Here is a 23,556-nt window from a genome sequence, read left to right as displayed (position 1 = left end):
CCATAATGGAATCTGGCCAGTTTTCGAAAGGAATCGAGATATTATGCCAATACAAGTTGTGTGCAAGTTTGATTAAAGTTGTTGCAAAATGTGGTCTCTATTGTGTTCACAAGCCAAAAATAGCAAATTTTGGCCCTTTAAGGGGCCATAACTCTGAAACCCATGATGGGATCTGGCCAGTTTTCGAAAGGAACCGAGACATTATGCCAATACAAGTTGTGTGTAAGGTTTATTAAAGCTGATTGCAAAATGTGGTCTCTATCATGTTCACAAGCCAAAAATGGCAAATTTTGGCCCTTTAAGGGGCCACAACTCTGGAATCCATGATGGGATCTGGCCAGTTTTCAAAAGGAACCGAGATATTATGCCAATACAAGTTGTGTGCAAGTTTGATTGAAGTTGATTGCAAAATGTTGTCTATATCGTGTTCACAAGCCAAAAATAGCAAATTTTGGTCCTTTAGGGGGCCATAATTCTGGAACCCATGATGGGATCTGGCGAGTTTGCGAAAGGAACCCGAGATATTACGTCCATACAAGTTGAATGCAAGTTTGATTAAAATCAAATACAAAATGTGGTCTCTATCGTGTTCACAAGGAAATTGTGGACGGATGGACGGACGACGGGTGATCACAAAAGCTCACCCTGTCACACTACGTGACAGGTGAGCTAAAAATGCAGCCCCTATTGCACGCACAAGGTTTTTCTTTGATTTTAACAGGTGGCTTGTTTTTGAGCCCAGATGATCTAAATTAAAACTTGGGCTAAAGATCAACAAGATAATCGTTTTGACCAAGTTTCATGAAGATAAGTTCATAATCGTGATCTCTGGAGTGTTATCAAGCTTTTCCTTGAACAGATGACTTAGTTTTTGACCTCATATGACCCAGATTTGAACATGACCTAAAGGTCATCAAGAGAAACATTCTGACCATTTGTCACAAGTTTCAAACTTAAACTATGGACTCTATAGAATGTTTACAAGATTTTCCTTTGATCTGGCCTAGTGACCTAGTTTTTGACCCAACATGACCCAATTTCCAATCTGACCTACAAATCATTAAGACAAACACTCTGATCAAGTTTCATAAAGATTGTGTCACAACTGTGGCCTCTAGAGTGTTCACAAGCTTTTCCTTTGATTTGACCGGGAGACCTAGTTTTTGACCCTACATGACCCAGATTTAAACTTATCTACAGGTCATCAAGACAAACACTCTGACCAATTCTCATCAGTTTGAAACCTAAATTGTGGTCTCTAGAATGTTAACAAAATTTTCCTTTGATCTCGCCTACTGACCTAGTGTTTGAACCCACATGACCCAGTTTCAAATCTGGCCTAGAGATCATCAAGATAAACATTCTGACCAAGTGTCATATAGATTAAGTCACAACTGTGGCCTCTAGAATGTTCACAAGCTTTTCCTTTGATCTGGCCTACTGACCTAGTTTTTGACCCTACATGACCCAGTTTCAAATTTGACCTAGAGATCATCAAGATAAACATTCTGACCAAGTTTCATAAAGAATGACTTACAACTGTGGCTTCCAAGTGTTCAAAAGCTTTTCGTTTGATTTGACCTGGTGACCTTGTTTTTGACCCCACATGACCCAGATTCGAAACTGACCTAGAGATCACCAAGACAAACATTCTGACCAAGACTCATAAAGATGAGTGTTCACAAGCTTTCCTTTAGATCTGGCCTAGTGACCTAGTTTTTGACCCCACATGACCCAGTTTCGAACCTGACCTAGAGATCATCAAGACAAACATTCTGACCAAGTTTCATAATGATTGAGTCATAAATGTGGCCTCTAGAGTGTTCACAAGCTTTTCCTTTAATTTGATCGGGTGACCTAGTTTTTGACCCTATATGACCAAGATTTGAATTTGACCTAGAGGCCATCAAGTAGTTCTAGTTTACAACGTAAAAGTATCTTAATACGCAATAAAATTTGTACGCAAATTTTTCAAGGCCATTGCATACATGGGATGCAAAGTAAAAACGGAATTCAATGTTACGAGTTTAAAGTCAACAAATACTAATCCCAATTTCATTTTCAGCAGCATTATTTTCTAACAAGAGCGCCGCCAAGCGGGGCAATATATGCCCGAAGGGTTACATCAGAGGATGGGAGAAAAATTTAAAGAACTTGACTGTTGAAGCCCAAAGGACAGGAACAACAAAAAAGAAGAAATTCCAAAGTCCACAAAAAAAATTCTTACCAGGTAAAGTTATGTCAAAATACATCTAACAAGAGCACCGCCTTGCGAGTGCTGACGCTCATCTGATTTTTTTTGTGTAATAGAAATATTGTCCTACCCATGATTTTCTAAGTCTAAAAAGGGCCATCATTCTTGCAAAAAGCAGGATAGAGTTATGTTTCTTGATGTACAGTGTCCACTTATGATGGTGAAAAACTGTTGCAAGTTTTAAAGCAATAGCTTTGATAGTTTATGAGAAAAGTTGACTTAAACATAATACTCAACCAAGAAAATGATTTTCTAAGTCCAAAAAGAGCAATAATTATTGCAAAAAGCAGGATGGAGTTATGTTGCTTGCTGTACAGGGTCAGCTTATGATAGTCAACAAGTGTTGCAAGTTTCAAAGCAATAGCTTTGATAGTTTAAGAGAAAAAGTTGACTTAAACATAAAACTTAACCAAGAAATCTGATATTTTCTAAGTCCAAAAGGGGCCATAAATCTTGAAAAAAGCAGGATTGAGTTATGTTTCTTGCTGTACAGGGTCAACTTATGATGGTGAACAAGTGTTGCAAGTTTTAAAGCAATAGCTTTGATAGTTTAGGATAAAAGCTGACCTAAACATAAAACTTAACCAAGAAAACTGATTTTCTAAGTCCAAAAGGGGCAATAAATCTTGCAAAAAGCAAGATGGAGTTATGTTTCTTGATGTACAGGGTCTGCTTATGATGGTGAACAAGTATTCCAAGTTTCAAAGCAATAGCTTTGATAGTTTAGGAGAAAAGTTGACCTAAACATAAAACTTAACCAAGAAATCTGATATTTTCTAAGTACAAAAGGGGCCATAAATCTTGCAAAAAGCAAGATGGAGTTATGGTTCTTGCTATACAGGGTCAGCTTATGATGGTGAACAAGTATTCCAAGTTTCAAAGCAATAGCTTTGATAGTTTAGGAGAAAAGCTGACCTAAACATAAAACTTAACCAGGCAACGCCGACGCCGACAACCGCTCAAGTGAAGACAATAACTCATCATTTTTTTTTCAAAAAATCAGATGAACTAAGAATTGGATGTACCATCCATGTTGTACCACAGAAAAGTGGTCTCGGTTTTTCCCTACGGTCAATAATAAAAAAGTTTCAAAATAAGCTATTTATAGTAACAAAAAAGGGAAGTAATTCAAAAAAAATATTGTAAGAGAACAAAAAGGGATCTGCCAAATAAAAACAAGAGCACTGCAATGCAGAGCAATATACACAAAGCAAAGTCATATATGACTTTTGACCCCTAAGTGTGACCTTGACCTTGAAGCGAGTCATCCAAAACATGCGCTCTGCATGTCATCTCAGAGTGGTGAATATTTGTGCCAAGTTTCTTTGAAATCATTCAAGCAGTTCAAGAGTTACAGAGCGGACACGAAACACACTCATATGACCTTTCATTCCTAAGTGTGACCTTGACCTTGAAGCTAGTCACCCGAAACAAGCGCTCTGCATGTCGTCTCAGTGTGGTGTACATTTATGCCAAGTTTCTTTGAAATCCTTTAAGCAGTTCAAGAGTTACAGAGCGGACACGAAACACACTCATATGACCTTTGACCCCTAAGTGTGACCTTGACCTTGAAATGACACATCCAAAACATGTGCTCTGCACGTCCTCTTGGTGTAGTGAACATTTGTTTCAAGTTTCTTTGAAATCCTTCTAGGGGTTCAAGAGTTACAGAGCAGACACGAAATTGCTAAAGGACGGACGGACAGAAGGACACTGGGACCATAACATAATACGTCCCTTCTGGCGTATAAAAATGGAACAGAATGACATAGCCTATTTTCATTCAGTGACGTATTCAGACTGGTTTAGCGTATTGATGAGACTATAATAAACAATATATATATATATTGATCAAAATCTCTACTTATTGATGTAAATTATATGGAAACAGTCCAGTTACTGCGAATATTATTGAAAACAGCTCACTCACGCATTGAAAACTGAAAGTAAGATCCGGCGAACCCGAACACTGGTTTTATTTTTTAAAGTAACTATTAACTAGTCAAACCCATCATATTTGATGAAACTTGGTAATTTCTTTATACCTGTGTTGTGTTTATCGCAACTGGAATACATTTATGAAGTTAAATAAGGTGTTATTTATTGCAAACATGGAAAATTGTCAATATTGTAGCCACAAAACCTGGGACTCAATCATATTTGACTGGGACTCAACATTTTTGAGAGTACTGAGTCCCAGGGACTCAGCAAAATTTTAAGAAAACGAGAACACAGATCACAAAAAACATTCTGACCAATTTTCATAAGTTTCAGAAACTTAGTTTTGGACCCCACATGACCCAGAGATCATCACAAGACAAACATTCTGACCAAGTTTCATAAAGATTTGGTCAAAACTGTGGCCTCTAGAGTGTTCAAAACCTTTTCCTATGATCTGGCCTACTGACCTAGTTTTTGATCCCACATGACCAATTTTCAAACTTGACCTTGAGATCATCAAGACAAACATTCTGACCAAGATCTTATTATGACCCAGATTTGAACTTGACCTAAAGGTCATCAAGAGAAACATTCTGACTATTTGTCATGAGTTTCAAACTTAAACTATGGACTCTATAGAATGTTTACAAAATTTTCCTTTGATCTGGCCTAGTGACCTAGTTTTTGACCCCACATGACCCAGTTTCCAATCTGACCTACAAATCATTAAGACAAACATTCTGATCAAGTTTCATAAAGATTGTGTCACAACTGTGGCCTCTAGAGTGTTCACAAGCTTTTCCTTTGATTTGACCGGGTGACCTAGTTTTTGACCCTACATGACCCAGATTTAAACTTATCTACAGGTCATCAAGACAAACACTCTGACCAATTCTCATCAGTTTGAAACCTAAATTGTGGTCTCTAGTGTGTTCACAACCTTTTCCTATGATCTGGCCTACTGACCTAGTTTTTGATCCCACATGACCCATTTTCAAACTTGACCTAGAGATCATCAAGACAAACATTCTGACCAAGATTCATAAAGATTGGGTCATAACTGTGGCCTCTAGAGTGTTCACAAGGCAAATGTTGATGGACGACGCACGCCCGACAGACGCCAGACAATGACCGGTCACAATACCTCACCTTGAGCACTTTGGGGGATAATTCATGAAATATTGGTGTAAGAATTATGGCCCTTCTGTCATATGAATTATGGCCCTTCTGTCATGATGTGAGTGATGATGTTGAACAACTATTTTAAGTTTCAATCAAATCTATTTAGTAATAACCGAGATACAGTGAAAGTGCATCAAAACTTTAACGTGAAATTCTAAAAAAAGGGGGATAATTCATTAAATACTGGTACCAGGGTTACGGGCCTTGTGTCATACGATGTGGGAGATGATGTGGAACAACTACTTTCAGTTTGAATCAAATCGATGATTTGATTCAGGAACTAGAAGATGCTTTTGAAGAAAAACGCATGTCTCCCCCAATGCATAGTCGTATAGGCAAGAAGTCGATAGGGAACAGGAGCCAAAGTCAAACAGACACTGAAGGTTGGCTGCAATAGGGACCATCTACTTGGCATGTCCGATCATTGAACTAAATTTCAACATTCTGGACCTAGTGACTCTCAAGTTATGAATTGGGAACGGTTTTCCATGTTCAGGCCCCTGTGACCTTGACCTTTGATAGAGTGACCCCAAAATCATTAGGGGTCATCTACTCTGCATGTCAAATCATCCTATTAAGTTTCAACATTCTGGGTCAAGTGGTTCTCAACTTATTGATTGGAAAGCATTTTCTATGTTCAGCCCCCTGTGACCTTGACAATTGATGGAGTGACCCCAAAATCAATAGGCGTCATCTACTCTTTAAGTCCTATTATCCTATAAAGTTTGAAGGTTCTAGGTCAAATGGTTCTCAAGTTATTGACTGCAAATGAGTTTCCATGTTCTGTCTGCTGCGACCCTGACCTTTATTTAATCGAGTGACCCCAAAATCAACAGGGGTCATCTACTCTACATGTCCAACAATCCTATGAAGTTTCAACATTCTGGGTCAAGTGTTCTCAAGTTACTGACCAGAAATGGTTTTTCATGTTCAAGCCCTGTGACCTTGACCTTTAATAGAATGACCCCAAAATCTATAGGGGTCATCTACTCTGCATGCCCAATCATCCTATGAAGTTTCAACATTCTGGGTCAAGTGGTTCTCATGTTATTGATCGGAAATGGTTTTCCATGTTCAGGCCCCTGTGACTTTGACCTTTAACAGAGTGACCCAAAAACGATAGGGTTCATCTACTCTGCATGACCAATCATCCTATGAAGTTTTAACATTCTGGGTCAAGTGGTTCTCCAGTTATTGATCGGAAATGGGTTTATATGTTCAGGCCCCTGTGACCTTGACCTTTGATCGAGTGACCCCCAAAACAACAGGAGTCATCTATTCCATAAGCCCTGCCACCCTATGAAATCTGAAGGTTCTAGGTCATATGGATCTCGAGTTATTGACTGGAAATGGATTTCCATGTTCTGTCCGCTGCAACATTGACCTTTAACAGAGTGACCCAAAAATCAATAGGGGTCATCTACTCTGCATCTCGATCTCAAGTCAAATCATCCTATGAAGTTTCAACATTCTGGGTCAAGTGGTTCTCAAGTTACTGACCAGAAATGGTTTTCCATGTTCAAGCCCCTGTGACTTTACCTTTTAAAGAGTTACCACAAATAGGGGTCATCTACTCTGCATGTCCAATTATCCTATGAAGTTTCAACATTCTGGGTCAAGTGGTTATCAAGTTATTAATCAGAAATGGTTTTCCATGTTCAGGCCCCTGTGACCTTCACCTTTAACAGAGTGACCCCAAAATCAATAGGGGTCATCTACTCTGCAACAAACCATCCTATTAAGTTTTAACATTCTGGGTCAAGTGGTTCTCAAGTTATTGATCGCAATTGGTTTTCCATGTTCAGGCCCCTATGACCTTGACCTTTGATGGAGTGACCCCAAAAACAAAAGGGGTCATCCACTCCATAAACCCTGCCACCCTATCAAGTTTGAAGGTTCTAGGACAAACGGTTCTCCAGTTATTGATCGGAAATGAAGTGTGACGGACAGACGGAATGACGGAAGGACAGGGCAAAAACAATATGTCTCCCACTGTGGGCGGAGACATAATAACTGAGATAGAGTGAAAGTGCATCAACACTTCAACCTGAAATTCTAAGTAACAAGGGAGGATAATTCATGAAATATTGGTGTGAGAGTTATGACCCTTATGCTGTATGATGTGGATGATGATGATGAGGTAAAACTATTTTGAGTTTAAAGCAAATTCATCAAGTAATTACAGAGATAAGGGGAAAAAAGAGGAAGTGTAAAAAAAACTTTAACCAAGTTGGGGAAGCGGAAAGATGCAGACGCTGACGCCAGGGTGAGTAGGATAGCTCTCCATTGTCAGAATAATTTGTATTTTTGATACAGCGATAACGTTACACATAAGCACAGATAGTGTTCGACTCCCTTTTCATACTATCATTGCTATAATTATTGTTGAATTGCTGTTAATAATAGGTTTTGGGTCATTTGTGGCTGATTTGGGTTCATTATGTCGATAGCTGGATCCCAGCACCACACATTATGTCATATACAATAGTTAAAGGGAACCAGATATTTGATAGAGCAAGTACTGTTGTAAAACACTATGTATAAATTTGGACAAATCAAAAACAAGTTCTATAAATAGCACCAATCAAAGCTCACGTCTGCTGAAGTATAAATAGGTAAATAGGTAGATAGACGACAGAGAGATCATGTATCCAGTGACTGAGGAAGACACATCGAGGATTCAACTAATAATTTATCCCAGTACCTTGATAAGGAAGTTATTGCAACTACCCTGTCAGGGCGGATAAATTATTATAAAGAAGATGTTTGAAGTTCATAGACTAAAGAAGAGTTGCAGAATTTCAAAAAGGTTTCGAGCTATAGGGTCAGCGCATAAGAGTTTTACCTTAACGGTAGTTGAATGCTTTAGACAATAGCAAATATAGGCTGAGCATCGGAAAGCTGAGACAGAGACCCAGAGTTTGGTAATCTACTGAGATAGTAGGAGAGTTCCAGTTTATAGACGGTTCAGCATTATTGGCGAAGTACAGCCAAGGCATCGGGGATATACCTATATGGTAGTTGAATGCTACATGTGATAGCATATAGGAGCTGAGCATCAAGGAGTCAGGGTAATCATATAGTGTTGCAACTTCAATTAAGAGGACAGAGGCCGAGCATCTATGTGATAGGACTCGTATGTTGTTAATTCAAAGACATTGTCCGACAGGAACTTCAACAAAGAGACCAGTCAAGTATAGAGTCTCCAGCCTATAGGAGTTTGAGCTAATTATCATTAACTGAAGATTGTCAGTTTGAAACATTTAGTGATTTGCCTGATCCCTGAAATTATCTAGCTCATAATTGAAATCATTTACAAATCATTGGTACACGAATCATTTAGGCAAGGTAGCCAGAGGAAAATTTATGTATGAGATAATTGGTCTCACCAGCTATACACTTTAACAAAGGACATTCTATATCGTTTGTCAGCTAGTCTAAGACATAGTTACCTTAGTGATTGGACCCATTTCATTGTTCAAGATACTAAAGGTGTAGGTACTTCCCTGGGTCATATAACTTATATCCTGACATCCATATACTTTGTATAGTCAAGATAAAACTTAACAAACTTTGGCTCTTTCAGGGGTCAATCAGGGGCTGTAACTCCAAAACCTATGATTGGAACTGATGAATTCATAATGGAATTAATGATATATTGTTGTTAGTGTTGTCGTTTAGGCGAGAGTTATTTCAGTATCTGACAATACAAGACAAAGTTATTAGCGAGACATAATTTGCAGAACACACAAAGTAACGGGGAGTAACACTATATGCCTGCCATCCTTCAATTTCAATAGCAGGGGAATAATAAAAGCTATAAAAAAATTGTAACATTTCCAGACTATGGTGTCTCCAAGCTGCTTCCAGGTTTCCAAAGATACCAAGTGGTAGTAATGATGTTATTACCCTAATTAGAAGAATTGTTACTCCAATTGTAATGGCAGCTGATTTACCAACCTTCACAGAGAGATAGCCAGATGCACTGGAATGTTAAACATAAAACAAGTGAATGAAGTACTAAATATACAATTGTTATAACATTACATTTGGATTAAAATTTCCATATATCAAAATCTACAGTAACTGTTGTTGTCTATAAATATAAACAAGAGGGTCATTGACCCTAAAGCGCTCACCTGTGTACAAGGCTTATGTTTTTGTATAAGTACAGAGTTAGGTTTCTTCTATATTAGCCTATATTCTATACATGTCACACACACTTTTGAACTTAGGGCAATAATTTGAACAATCTTGGTAGAGGACCACAAGATGATGCTACACACCAAATATCAAAGCCCTAGGACCTGTGGTTTTGGACAAGAAGATTTTCAAAGCTTTCCCTATGTAAGTCTACGTAAACCATGTGACCCCCAGGGTGGGACCATATTTGACCCTAGGTGGATAATTTAAACAATCTTGGTAGAGGACCACTAGATGATGCCACATACCAAATATATGTATGGAACAATTTTTAAAGAAGACCATCCAAGGAACATCGCTGTTAAGTTTCATCAAGATTGGCCTAGTGGTTCAGGAGGAGATGTTGTTTAAAGGAAAGTGTGGATGGACGACGGACGGACGCCAGATGGTGAGCGATCACAATAGCTCATCCCGAGCACTTGTGCTCAGGTGAGCTAAAAAGGGGGGACAATTCATGAAATATTGGTGCAAGAGTTATTGCCCTTGTGTCATATGATGTGAGTGATGATGTTGAACAACTATTTTAAGTTTGAATAAAATCCATTTAGTAACTAGGTGTTTTTGTCACAAAAACATATGTCTCCCTATGTATACCTTTAGCTCTGGCAGCCATTTTGTGCAGCAAAGCGGAACGTGTTGGCGATATGCACAACTAGGCTTGGTACTGATCACTCCTGTGAAGTTTCGTCGAAAACTGTCCAGCAGTTTGACCTGTGAAAGCCGGACAAGATTTTTCTCATTTTTTTAGCTCTGGTGGCCATTTTGTGCAGTGAAGCACAACTAGGCTTGGTACTGATCACTCCTGCGAAGTTCCATTGAAATCCAGCTAGCAGTTTGGCCTGTAAAAGCCGGACAAGATTTTTCTATTTTTAGCTCTGGCGGCCATTTGTGCAGCGAAGCGAATGTGTCAACGATATGCACAACTAGGGTTGGTAGTGATCACTCCCATGAAGTTTCGATGAAATCCAGCCAGCAGTTTCACCTGTGAAAGCTGGACAAGATTTTTCTATTTTTAGCTCTGGTGGCCATTTTGTGCAGCGAAGCGGAACATGCCAGCAACATGCACAACTAGGCTTGGTACTGATCACTCCTATTAAGTTTCATTGAAATCCAGCCAGCAGTTTGACCTGTGAAAGCCGGACAAGATTTTTCTATTTTTAGCTCTGGCGGCCATTCTGTGCAGCGAAGCGGAACGTGCTGGCAATATGCACAACTAGGGTTGGTACTGATCACTCCTGAGAAGTTTCGTCAAAATCCGGCCAGCAGTTTGACCTGTGAAAGCCAGACAAGCTTAATGCAGACGGATGGACAGACGGACGGCAAAGGCAAAAGAAAATGGGGGAGACATAATAACTGAGATAAAGTGAAAGTGCGTCAAAAGTTTTACCTGATATTCTAAGTAAAATGGGGGTGCGGGAGGTAATTCATTAAATATTGGTACCAGAGTTATGGGCCTCGTGTCATATAATGTGGGAGATGATGTGGAACAACTACTTTCAGTTTGAATCAAATTCATTTGGGAATAACTGAGATAGAGTGAAAGTGCATCAAAACTTTAACCTGAAATTCTAAACAAGAGGGCCATGATGGCCCTATATCGCTCACCTGAGTTTAATTGCTTGCTTGAACAAAATTTCTTTGCTAAAGCTTCAAAAACAAAATAAAAACAAGGTGAGAAGGTCATGGTAAAGATTCTTCAAGGTAAGTACTGAAATCTGTTACAAGAGGGTCATGATGACCCTGGATCGCTCACCTGAGTAATATGAGCTACATGTTTCAAATGTCAAACTGATGATAAAATATTAAGAAAGTCAGTAGGTCACATTCATGGTCAATGAAATTCAGTTTTACGATTTGTGTGCAAAACTGTGTATGTCATCAAAATTTCAAGGCTGTATCTTAAACAAGAGATCACAGAGTGATCTTGGCCCCCACCAATGTGCCATTTTTTAGTGTTCCAAATTTCAAGACTTATTGACTAGCTCAAGGTCAAATTTCACTTCCTTACACAACACTGTGCATGTGGTGCAAATTTGAAAGCTGTAGCTTAAGTAATGTGAAAGTAGGTCACTAGATCAATTTCAAGGACAAAGTTCTTTGTACACAAAACTATGCATGTGCATCAAGTTTGAAGGCTGTAGCTTGAGAAATTTAAAAGTAGGCCACTAGGTCAATCTTAAGGTCAAAGTTTAATTTGGTACACAAAACTATGCAAGTGGTCCAAATTTGAAGGCTGTAGCTTGAGAAATGTGTAAGTAGGCCATTAGGTCAAAATCAAGGTCAAATTTCACTTCAGAACACAAATCTATGCATGTGGATCAAATTTGAAGCCTGTACCGTAAAAAATCTGAATGTAGGTCACTAGGTCAATGTAAAGGTCAAAGTTTGTTTCGGTACACAATCCAATGCATGTGGTCTAAATTTGAAGCTTGTAGCTACAGAAATGTGAAAGTAGGTCATTAGGTCAATTTTAAGATCAAAGTTCATTTTGGTACACAAAACTATGCAAGTGGTCCAAATTTGAAGGCTGTAGCTTGAGAAATGTAAAAGTAGGTCACTAGGTCAATATCAAGGTCAAATCTTATTTCTGAATACAAAACTATGCATGTGGTCCAAATTTGAAGCCTGTACCTTCAAAAATGTGAAAGTAGGTCACTAGGTCAATCTAAAGGTCAAAGTTTGTTTTGGTACACAAAACTATGCATGTGGTCCAAATGTGAAGGCTGTAGCTTGAGAAATGTGAAAGTAGGTCACTAGGTCAAAATCAAGGTCAAATTATTTTTCAGAATACAGAACTATGTATGTGGTCCAAATTTGAAGCTTGTACCTTCAAAAATGTGAAAGTAGGTCACTAGGTCAATGTAAAGGTCAAAGTTTGTGGTCCAAATTTGAATGCTGTAGCTTGAGAAATGTGGAAGTAGGTCACTAGGTCAAAATCAAGGTCAACTTATGTCAAGGTTCATCTTGCCACTCAAAAATATACATGTGGTCCAAATTTGACTGTTGTAGTTATTGACAAGAAGATTTTAAAAGCTTTTCCCTAAATAAGTCTAGATGAACCATGTGTCAGGGGGCATATTTGGCCCTAGGGGGATAATTTGAACAAACTTGGTAGAGAACCACTAGATGACGCTACATTACAAATATCAAAGCCCTAGGCTTTGTGGTTTGGACAAGATAATTTTCAAAGTTTTTCCCTATATAAGTCTATGTAAACCATATGACCCCCAGGGCGGGGCCATATTTGACCCTAGGGGGATGATTTGAACAATCTTAGTTGAAGACCACTAAATGATGTCACATACAAAATATCAAAGCCCTAGGCCCTGTGGTTTTGAACAAGAGGTTTTTCAAAGTTTTTCCCTATATAAGTCTATATAAACCATGTGACCCCCGGGGCGAGGCCATATTTGACCCCAGGGAAATTATTTGAATTATCTTGGTAGAGGACCACTAGATGATGCTTCATACCAAATATCAAAGCCCTAGGCTCTGTGGGTTTGGACAAGAAGGTTTTCAAAGTTTTTCCCTATATAAATCTATGTAAATTATAGAAATAAACAAAGGGCCATAACTCACTCATAAATTGTTGAATCAGTCTGATTTTCAGGGGGACACAACTAGGGTACAAATACATCATTCTGACAAAGTTTGAATAAAATCCCCCCAGTAGTTTCTGAGGAGATGCGATAACGAGAAATTGTTAACGGACGGAAGGACTGACGGAAGGACGACGGACCACGGACCCAGAGTGATTTGAATAGCCCACCATCTGATGATGGTGGGCTAAAAACAAGAAAGTAGGTCAGTAGGTCAAGGTCACAGTCAAGTGACATCATATTACTTGGGGTCATCAGGTAATTATAATTAAATAGTCCTGGAAATAGGATCAGACGTTTTTTTAAGTATTTTTCCTATATAACTCACATAATTAATTACTAAGTGACCCCAGGGCGGGGCCTCTTTTGAACACAGGGGCATAATTTGAACAATTTTGGTAGAGGACTACTAGACAATGCATCATACCAAATATCAAAAGCCTAGGTCGTATGGTTTCTGACAAGAAGATTTTTAAAGCTTTTTCCTATATAAGTCTATATAAAACTTGGGACCCCCAGGGTAGGGCCTCTTTTCACCTAAGGGGTACAATTTGAACAATTTTGGTAGAGGACAATAAGACAATGCTACTAACCAAATATCAAAGGTCTAAGTGTTGTGGTTTCAGACAAGAAGATTTTTAAACTTTTTTTCCTATGTAAGTCTATGTAAAACTTGTGACCCCGGGGCGAGGCCATATTTGACCCTAGGGGGATAATTTGAACAAACTTGGTAGAGGACCACTAGATGATGCTACATACCAAATATCAAAGCCCTAGGCCATGTGGTTTTATACAAGAAGATTTTCAAAGTTTTCCCTATATAAGTCTATATAAACCATGTGACCCCCGGGGCAGGGCCATATTTGACCCTAGGGGGATAATTTGAACAATTTTGGTAGAGGACCACTAGATGATGCTACACACCAGATATCAAAGCCCTAGGTCCTGTGGTTTTGGACGAGAAGATTTTTAAAGGTTTTCCTTTCGGTTGCCATGGCAACCAGAGTTCTGCATGGAATTCAATTCTTTGAACAATTTTGAAAGGGGGCCACCTAAGGATCATTCCTGTGAAGTTTGGTGTAATTCTGCCCAGTGGTTTTCAAGAAGAAGATTTTTTAAGAAAATGTTGACCGACGGACGACGCACGCTGGACATTGAGCGGTCACAAAAGCTCACCATGAGCCTTGGCTCAGGTGAGCTAAAAATCGAACATTGCTCAAGGTTGATTGTAACCATGCTCAAAAAGAAAAGAAAGCAGTGTGAATAAAATGTTTCAAGAAATTACATTCTCCCCCTCCTCTCACCTACACACCACAACAACCACTATTACTAATAAATAAAAAATGCCCTTTACCATTTGCTATAATTAAAACAAGAGGGTCATGATGACCCTGGATCGCTCACCTGAGAAATACGAGCTACATGTTTCAAATGTCAAACTGATGATTTTTAGAAATTTTTGGAAGATTTTCAGATGTACAATCAAGTAACCCCTGGGGCGGGGCCAATTTCACCCCCAGGGTCATGATTTCAACAAAGTTTGTAGAAGTCTACTAGGCAATGTTACATATCAAATATCTAAGATCTAGGCCTTCTGGTTTATTTTTAGCAAATTTATGAAGTTTTCCCTATGTACAATCAAGTAACCCCTGGGGCTGGGTCAATTTGACCAGGGGGGGGGGGGGGGGGGGGGGGTCAAAATTTGAACAAATTTTGTAGAGGTCCTCTAGGCAATGCTACATGTCAAATATCTCAACTCTAGGCCTTCTGGTTTATTTTTAGAAAATTTTGAAGATTTTTCTATGTACAATCAAGTAACCCTATGGGGCGGGGTCAATTTGACCCCGGGGGTCATGATTTGAACAAATTTTGTAGAAGTCTACTAGGCAATGTTACATATCAAATATCTAAGATCTAGGCCTTCTGGTTAATTTTTAGCAAATTTATGAAGATTTCCCTATGTACAATCAAGTAACCCCTGGGGCTGAGTCAATTGGACCCTGGGGTCATGATGTGAACAAATCTTGTAGAGGTCCACTAGGCAATGCTACATGTCAAATATCTAAGCTCTAGGCCTTCTGGTTTATTTTTAGAAATTTTTTGAAGATTTTTCTATGTACAATCAAGTAACCCCATGGGGCGGGGTCAATTTGATCCCCCACCCCCCGCAGGGGTCATGATTTGAACAAATTTTGTAGAGGTCCACTAGGCAATGCTACATGTCAAATATCTAAGCTCTAGGCCTTCTGGTTTATTTTTAGAAAATTTTTGAAGATTTTCCTATGTAAAATCAAGTGACCCCTGGAGGTCAATTTTGACCCCGGGGGTCATGATTTGAACAAATTTTGCAGAGGTCCACTAGGCAATGCTACATGTCAAATATCTAAGCTCTTGGCCTTCTGGTTTATTTTTTTTTTAATTCGAAGGTTTTCCTATAGAAATCTATGTAAAATCAAGTGACCCCTGGGGCGGGGACCCCGGGGTCATTATTTGAACAACTTTTGTAGAGGTCCACTAGGCAATGCTACATGTCAAATATCTAAGCTCTAGGGCTTCTGGTTTTTGAGAAGAAGATTTTTTAAGATTTTCCTATGTAAAATCAAGTGACCCCTGGGGCGGGGTCAATTTTGACCCCAGGGTCATGATTTGAACAAATTTGGTAGAGGTCCACTAGGAAATGCTTCACACCAAATATCTAAGCTCTAGGGCTTCTGGTTTTTGAGAAGAAGATTTTTAAAGTTTTTCCTTTCGGTTGCCATGGCAACCATAGTTCAGCATGGAATTCAATTCTTTGAACAATTTTTGTAGAGCTTCACTCAAGGAACATTCCTGTGAAGTTTGGATGAAATTGGCGTAGCGGTTTATGAGGAGATGTTGTTTAAAGTAAAAGTTTACGGACAACGGACGCCGGACGGTGAGTGATCCTAATAGCTCACCCTGAGCCTTTGGCTCTGGTGAGCTAAAAACATTATACAAATCTCTTTGCTGTAGCTTCAAAAATAAGAAAGCAGGTCAGCAGGTCAGGGCTAAGAACATTAAAGATGAGTATTGAAATCTTTATCAAAAGTTATTGACGTGGTCCGAATTTCTATGCTGTTATGATCGGTGTGCAAAACTGTATACATCAAAATTTCAAGGCTGTATCTCATACATGCCATATTTTCAGATGGTCAATAAGGGAGATTTGCCTCAACAGGGCTTTTTATAAGGGAGATTTGGGTAAAAATAAGGGAGACTTTTATTCGCTCATTTTTACGCGCTAAATAGCCGTTTTCATGAAAAAATCATCAAGTTTTCTATATTGAATTGATGAGTGGAGCCAACAGTTGTGTACACAGGGGTGTAAAATTCCACTCGCCCGCTCGCATTGGCGAGTTTAAGTCTGGATAGGATGAGTGGATCTCGCTGTATACTTGACCGATCGGGCGAGTGGTTTTTACGTCGTAGCTTTAATGAAATTCAGAAATTACATCTTGAACGTCAACAAATTTTGAGATAGTTCAGTTGCTACTTTGATTGACCGGAATTTACCCGCGAATCGTAAAGATATCAAAACGTCATGCCGGTAATTTTCCATTCCGAGAGCACGTGCAACCTATCGTAATATCAAATTTACATCTCCGTCACTTTTGTTTATCGACACGTACACAAAAAAACGCGCGTAGTGCATTCATTTTTTAACATTATCGTTTCAGTTTTTCAACATCGCTTGAGAAGTAATACAATATGAATTCTACTAAGATTTTAATAAAATATCGACGGAAACGTAAGCAAATTTGTATGAAAACGGTCGAATTTTCATATAATCATTTGTTAAATTTCTAACAGCGCGATCTTAATTACTATGGGCATAAAATTCGGACTTCTGACAAGAAGGAACAAAAAACAGAATTAAAAAATCTTAAATAATGAAAAAGCGGCAGTAATTTAAATACATTGAGTAAAACGAATTTTTTTTTTTTTTGGTAAAAAGGTTTCTGTTTGTGCGGCGGAATAGGGTACGTGACCTCGTGGACGTAAATAGAAATGTGGTTTTAAAATAAAACAAAATGATGTTGTTGCGGTTTTTAATAAGCTTTAAATGAATCTTTGTACATGTATTTTTTTATAAAATATTCTTCTCAAACGATAATGTAAATTCCTTGAGGGCAAACTGTAATATGACGTAATGCCATGACAATCTCGTGCAACAATACCGCTTTGATCTCCACTTCAGAGGTCATGATACCGACACACTTCTTTTAGCTCTTTGAGAGGATGTTAATTGATGATGAAAACAGGCCAATTACTTAGTTTATCAACAGAATAATTACCGATGATCGTCAACTTTTTTTTCGCTTTCAAGACGGGTAGGTGGATGATGTTTATTGTGTCCATATTTTTAGGGCACTTTTCAAAATAATTATTTTTTGGGAAATAAGTTTTGAGAAAATGAAAATAACTGATGTTTAATACTTTCCTGACACTTTGGGAAACTACGGTAGGGGTTAGACTGTGATTATTTTTACTATCGATGCAGTTATGGAGAGCAACTTGATGGTGGAGTTGACAAAATTAGTGAAAGGAAATGTCTGGTGTGAAAAGGAAATTTAAGCGTAACAATCAAAGGCCTGAAGGGCCTGAGAGTCGGCTAATGATTGATGTACTGGTAGTAAAGTCTACCAGTTTCAGTTTGGTTTTAGTTTTTTTCCCCAACTGAACAGAGATTTTGTTACAATAGATGAAATGGACATTCAATCTATGCCTAGTAAAACTTTGATTGACATTATACAAGTATTTAAACCCAATATATTTCTCTAAAATTGAAGAGTGGTTCGCAAAAATAAAAATGTTGAAAGTACAAACTACAATTTGACAGGTGACACTAAGATACTGCACATGACTATAAACATTTTTCCAGTAAACACTTGCCTCCGGCATTACTAAAACAGGCAATTATCGGCTGGTATATATTCGCACATGATAAAATTTGAATACGAAAATTTATATATTGAAATTTTATAGCGCGGATTGCCACATACAATTTGTAACGGATGGACGAAAGAACTGTTCAGATATTTTACAGATAAGGGGCCTGGCAATAACCGTGTCACACGCTAGGTATTGTTCAATCATATTATAAGGGATGTGAATTTAAAGTATACTTACTTTTGCGTTTAAAGATATGTAAATGTTGCTGAGTGTCAATATATAGTGTCATGAATGTTTACACTGACAGGAAAATTGCGCATTCGAAACTAAGAGAAGTTACTCGGACTAGCTACCAATTTCGGAAAAGATAACCAATATTAATAAATGCAGTTCTTTTTTAGTTTAAAAACCATCATTTATTCTATTTCAGACCTGTTAACCCTTCAAAACCATGTCAGTAGTCCCCAAGTCTATGTACTTTCAATTATCCGTTTTGATTCATGTAGACAGACAGGCCCAGACTGGGCTGAAAAATGTTTGAGCCATTTCTACGTGGTCGGTAGCAGGGTGGGTGTGGGGAGGGGTGTTCCTTCCCGCTTTGAACTGCAGTCAGATTTTGAAATGGGCATTGTGGCAGGTGGTAAAAGGGCAAATGTATCAAACTGTAAAGACTAAAGTGGCAATATGGGGGAGGGTGTGGGAGGATACCCCCTTCTGCAAATATGGTTTGGGGTATCACCACAAGGAAATTTTGAAAATGTAGACCCTTGATACAGCCTTTGGTGCGATTTCTAACTGAAAATTTTATGTTTCAATTTCTAAATATTACCTAGATTCTTTTTAGTATTACAATATTCAAAGTATGAATGACTGTCACTTCATATTTTTACTTTCAGGTCATGCCTCAGCACTAGAATATAAGTCTGATATTGATTCTATGTATGTATTATAAAAATAAATTCTAGAATCATTTCTGTTACAATAATTTCTATCATGTCTGCTACTTTAATGTTTAAATTTCATAACACAGCTCGATATTTACCCAAAATATTATATCCGGATATTATTACACTTTCTTTCATAATGCCAAAATCTCCAGTTTCAACAATATGTTTTACAAATTGTGATGATATGAAGACGGTTTAGCAGCAATTGGCAGTATCTGACATTGAAGTTTACGGTGAAATTGTTTAAATCATTTCATAAAAAAAATTGTTTTGTTTCGTCAAAGCACTCTAACATAGACGATCTACTTTCGATTTCAAAAACTACAAGAAAATACAATTTAATGTTTCGCCGATTTGTTTATTTCTCGAAAAATAAGAATTGATATCATTTTTAATATCAGTAGTAACTAAACAAACCAGTAAGAGCTTCTTCTTCCGATAATTTATCCGTTTACTGACTACAGAATTCAACCCACGTAAAGTCGTAGAAGAATTGTTATAAACAGGTCACGCGTGTTCGCCGAGAAGTGTCCAGAATAAAGTTAGGATTCATCCGCGAATTGTCTTTCGCTGGATGTTACGCAAGCTTTGTAAGTCTGCGCAATTCATAAAATGCACAGCACAATAAATTTGTTATTTGCGCAATGATTTTAAAGATTATTTTTTGAAACGGACAGGGTAACAAATGGATAATTTGGCTTATAAGTTAATATGCAGTTTTTATTTGAATTTGTGAACATCATATTTGCTATTTTGTGACAAAAGGGCATAAAATTCGTCACCATAATCATATGCGCAAATGTATTACCAAATCCCGCAGAATCGTTATGCGTGTTTATGCTTAATGAGTTACCGCGGAAGAAAATATGTGGCTTTATTCGAGTATTGCACAATTACAAGTCATAAATATGACAGATTACATCGTATATTGGTCATAGCAAATAGGATTGACATAAATGAACTTCATTCGATCAATGAACTCTTTGAAATTAGAGACAATCCAATGGAACTACATCACTTCGCTGTGTTGTGAGGCCATTTAAGAATGAGAAATCGTGCGATAGCAAGGACTCGTCAAACGCTTGACAGCGTTTAGCCGACTCAAAAATGAATAATCAAAAAGGAAACGTAGTGTACGAGCTATGTGGTTATGTTTGAAATTTGCTTGTGTTGTACATAATACTCCTTCCATAAAACGTGACAGTATTAACAAGAGCTGTCTCCATAGGATGACACATGCCCCCGATGGCACTTTGAATGAATAGTTATGGCCAATGTTAGAGTTTAGGACCTTTGACCTACGGACCTGGGTCTTGCGCGCGACACGTTGTCTTACTGTGGTACACATCCATGCCCAATATTTTTAAAATCCAAGCATGAATGACAAAGATATGGACCGGACACGCCCATCAATGCACTATGTTGAAATATGACCTTTAACGTCTAAGTGTGACCTTGACCTTTGAGCTACGGACCTGGGTCTTGCGCACGACAAGTCGTCTTACTGTGGTACACATTTATGCCAAGTTATTTGAAAATCCATCCATGGATGACAAAGATATGGACCGGACACGAATGCACTATCATGAAAAATGACCTTTAACGTCTAAGTGTGACCTTGACCTTTGAGCTACGGACCTGGGTCTTTCGCGCGACACGTCGTCTTACTGTGGTACACATTCATGCCAAGTTATTTGAAAATCCATCCATCGATGACAAAGATATGGACCAGACACGAAAATTGCGGACAGACTGACAGACCGACAGACCGACAGACTGAGACGGTTCAAAAACTATATGCCTCCCTTCGGGGGCATAAAAATGTCAATTATTAGGGCGAGTGACTGTCCACTAAGGGCGAGTAGATTTTACTAGCTACTAGTCCTGCAGGGCGAGTGGTATGAAAAAGAATTTTACACCCCTGGTACAGAATGCATGATTATTACTTACAGCACTTAAATTAATCCAAGAAAATTCAGAATTCCATGAAAGATTGAACCAGGAACTTTGTTTTTGCTTTATGTGTTGATGCTTCTGCATCTGGAGAGAGTGATCTTTTTGACATGTTTAAGCATACAATACTTGAATGATTGCGGAGATATCAAGTCAAAACAGTCTTTTAAGGGCACTCATTTCTTTTCAGAAATGAAAGTGTTAAAACAAAAATGAAAGTCATTCTTTTGCTGGATTGTCCATATTTAGATTAAAACTACATATACTTAAATTGGGAAATCTTCTCCCATTAATTACTGCAACATGACAATATCACAAAGGAATGGCAGTCAATTCTTTGGGCAGTATGAATTGCAATTTATTTCATAAAATTCACTTATCCGAATTCATGTTTGTCCGAAATTCTGTGTAGTCTGACATTAACTCGCCAATTTTTGTTAAATCGTGGTTGATTTTTTGCATGGTGTGCAAGTATTTAAATTGAGAAGCATAAACTCGGTATTAGCACTAACCTGTCTCATCTTCTGATGGCTCGATAAATACTGAGGTCAGCGTAAACGAAAGTACACTTTGGCAGGTGGCGGTAAAATGACGTAATTTTAAGACTGGTTTACATATTGTTTTTAAAACTACGGATCAGCGACTTTGATGTTATTAAATCAGTCTAAAATCTCGAATGCACATTGGCCGATGCACATGTTTACAATTGCCTATGGGTAAGATTAAATGGTTAATTGTTTGCAGATGGTGACAGTAGGTGGAAAGATAATTAATGCCTCAGGCGTGTATCTCTCCATAAACAAGCTAGGGATTATAGACAACTATCAAAATTATGTTTGAAGAGTATTTCTGGGCTACTCGATATTGAATTTCAAGTGTTTTCTAAAGGTCTACATTGGGTCCGAGATACGATTTTTCGACAGAGGACTTTTTTTCTGAATTTATTTTTTTACAGGAGGTTTTCATGTCCCGGCAGGAGACCGGAAGATGTACTGAAAATACGGGAGAAAAAGTCTCCCGGCGGGAGATATGGCATGTATGGTATCTTAAACAACAAGAGGGTCATGATGACCCTGAATCGATCACCTGAGTAACATGTTTCAAATGGCAAACTGATGCTAAAATATTAGAAAGTAGGTCAGTAGGTCACATTCATGGTCACTGAAAGACAGTTTTAAGATTGGTGTGCAAAATTGTACATTTCATCAAAATTTAAAGGCTGTATCTTGAAAAGCAAGAAAGTAGGTCAGTAGGTCAAGGTCACAGTCAAGTGATCCCTAATCGCTTGAGTTATCAGGTAATTATAATTAAACAGTCTAGGAAATATGAGCTGATAATTTTTTAAGTCATTTTTCCTACATAACTCATAATTATAACATGTGACCCACAGGGCAGGGCCTCTTTTCACCCCTGGGGGGCATAATTTGAACAAACTTGTTAGAGATCAACCAGGCAATGTTACAAACCAAATATCAAATGCCTCGGCCTTGAACTTTCAGACAAGAAGATCTTTAATTTTTTTCCTACATGTCTATGTTAAACTTGGTACCCCCAGGGCAGGGCCTCTTTTCACCCTAAAGCCATACTTTGAAAAATTTTGGTAGAGAAACACTAGGAAAGGCAACATACTTAATATCAAAAGCCTAGGCCTTGCAGTTTCAGGCAAGAGGATTTTTAAAGTTTTTTTCCTATATAAGTCTATGTAAAACATGAGACCCCCGGGGCAGGGCCTCTTTTCAACCCAGGGGCATAATTTGAACAATTTTGGTAGAGGACCACAAGGCAATGCTTCATACAAAATATCAAAGGCCTAGGTCATGTGGTTTTAAACAAGAAGATTTTTAAAGTTTTTTACTATATAAGTCTATGTAAAACTTGTGACCCCCAGGGCGGGGCCTCTTTTCACCCCAGGGGCACAATTTGAACAATCTTGATGGAGGACCATAAGATGATGTCACATGCCAAATATCAAGGCTCTACGCCTTGCGGTTTTTGACAAGAAGATTTTTAAAAATTTTCATTTTGGTTGCCATGGCAACAAAAGTTCTGCATAGAATTGAATTCTTTGAACAATTTTGAAAGGGGACTACCAAAGGATCATTCCTGTGAAGTTTGGTCTAATTCTGCCCAGTGGTTTTCAAGAAGATTTTTTAGAAAATGGACAGACGGACGATGGAAGACTGATGACGGACATTGAGAGGTCACAAAAGCTCACCAAGAGCCTTTGGCTCAGGTGAGCTAACAAAAAAATAGGTCAGTAGGTCAAGGTCACAGTCAAGTAACCCCTAATTACTTGGGGTCATCAGGTAATTATAATTAAACAATCAAGGAAATATGATCAGATAACTTTTGCAGTATTTTTTCCTAGTATATAACTCATATACAAGTGACCCCCAGGGCGGGCCCTCTTTTCACCCCAGGGGCATAATTTGAACAATCTTGTTAAAGAACCACTAGAAAATGCTACATACCAAATATCAAAGGCTTAAGCCTTGAACTTTCAGACAAGAAGATTTTTATTTGTTTTTTCCTATGTAAGTCTATGTAAAACTTGGGACCCCCTGGA

General features: G+C 38.2%; 1 protein-coding gene across 3 annotated transcripts in view; it reads right to left on the bottom strand.

Annotated features, from left to right (window-relative positions):
• LOC123554806 (FUN14 domain-containing protein 1A-like) overlaps positions 1 to 23,556 on the bottom strand; it is a 90,374-nt gene that overhangs the window by 33,178 nt on the left and 33,640 nt on the right. For 2 of the 3 annotated variants that reach the window (XM_045345160.2, XM_053547719.1), the window contains exon 3: positions 9,287 to 9,362. The exons of the other annotated variant lie outside the window; for it this stretch is intronic. In XM_045345160.2, the coding sequence (XP_045201095.1) occupies positions 9,287 to 9,362 (76 nt within the window). The remainder of the gene's footprint in view (positions 1 to 9,286; positions 9,363 to 23,556) is intronic. 3 annotated transcript variants of the gene reach the window in all.

Source organism: Mercenaria mercenaria, chromosome 7 (assembly GCF_021730395.1).
Source record: "Mercenaria mercenaria strain notata chromosome 7, MADL_Memer_1, whole genome shotgun sequence".
In the NCBI taxonomy this organism is placed as follows: domain Eukaryota; kingdom Metazoa; phylum Mollusca; class Bivalvia; order Venerida; family Veneridae; genus Mercenaria; species Mercenaria mercenaria.
Note: the sequence above shows the minus strand (reverse complement) of the source record. Positions and strands in the feature narration are given on the sequence as shown.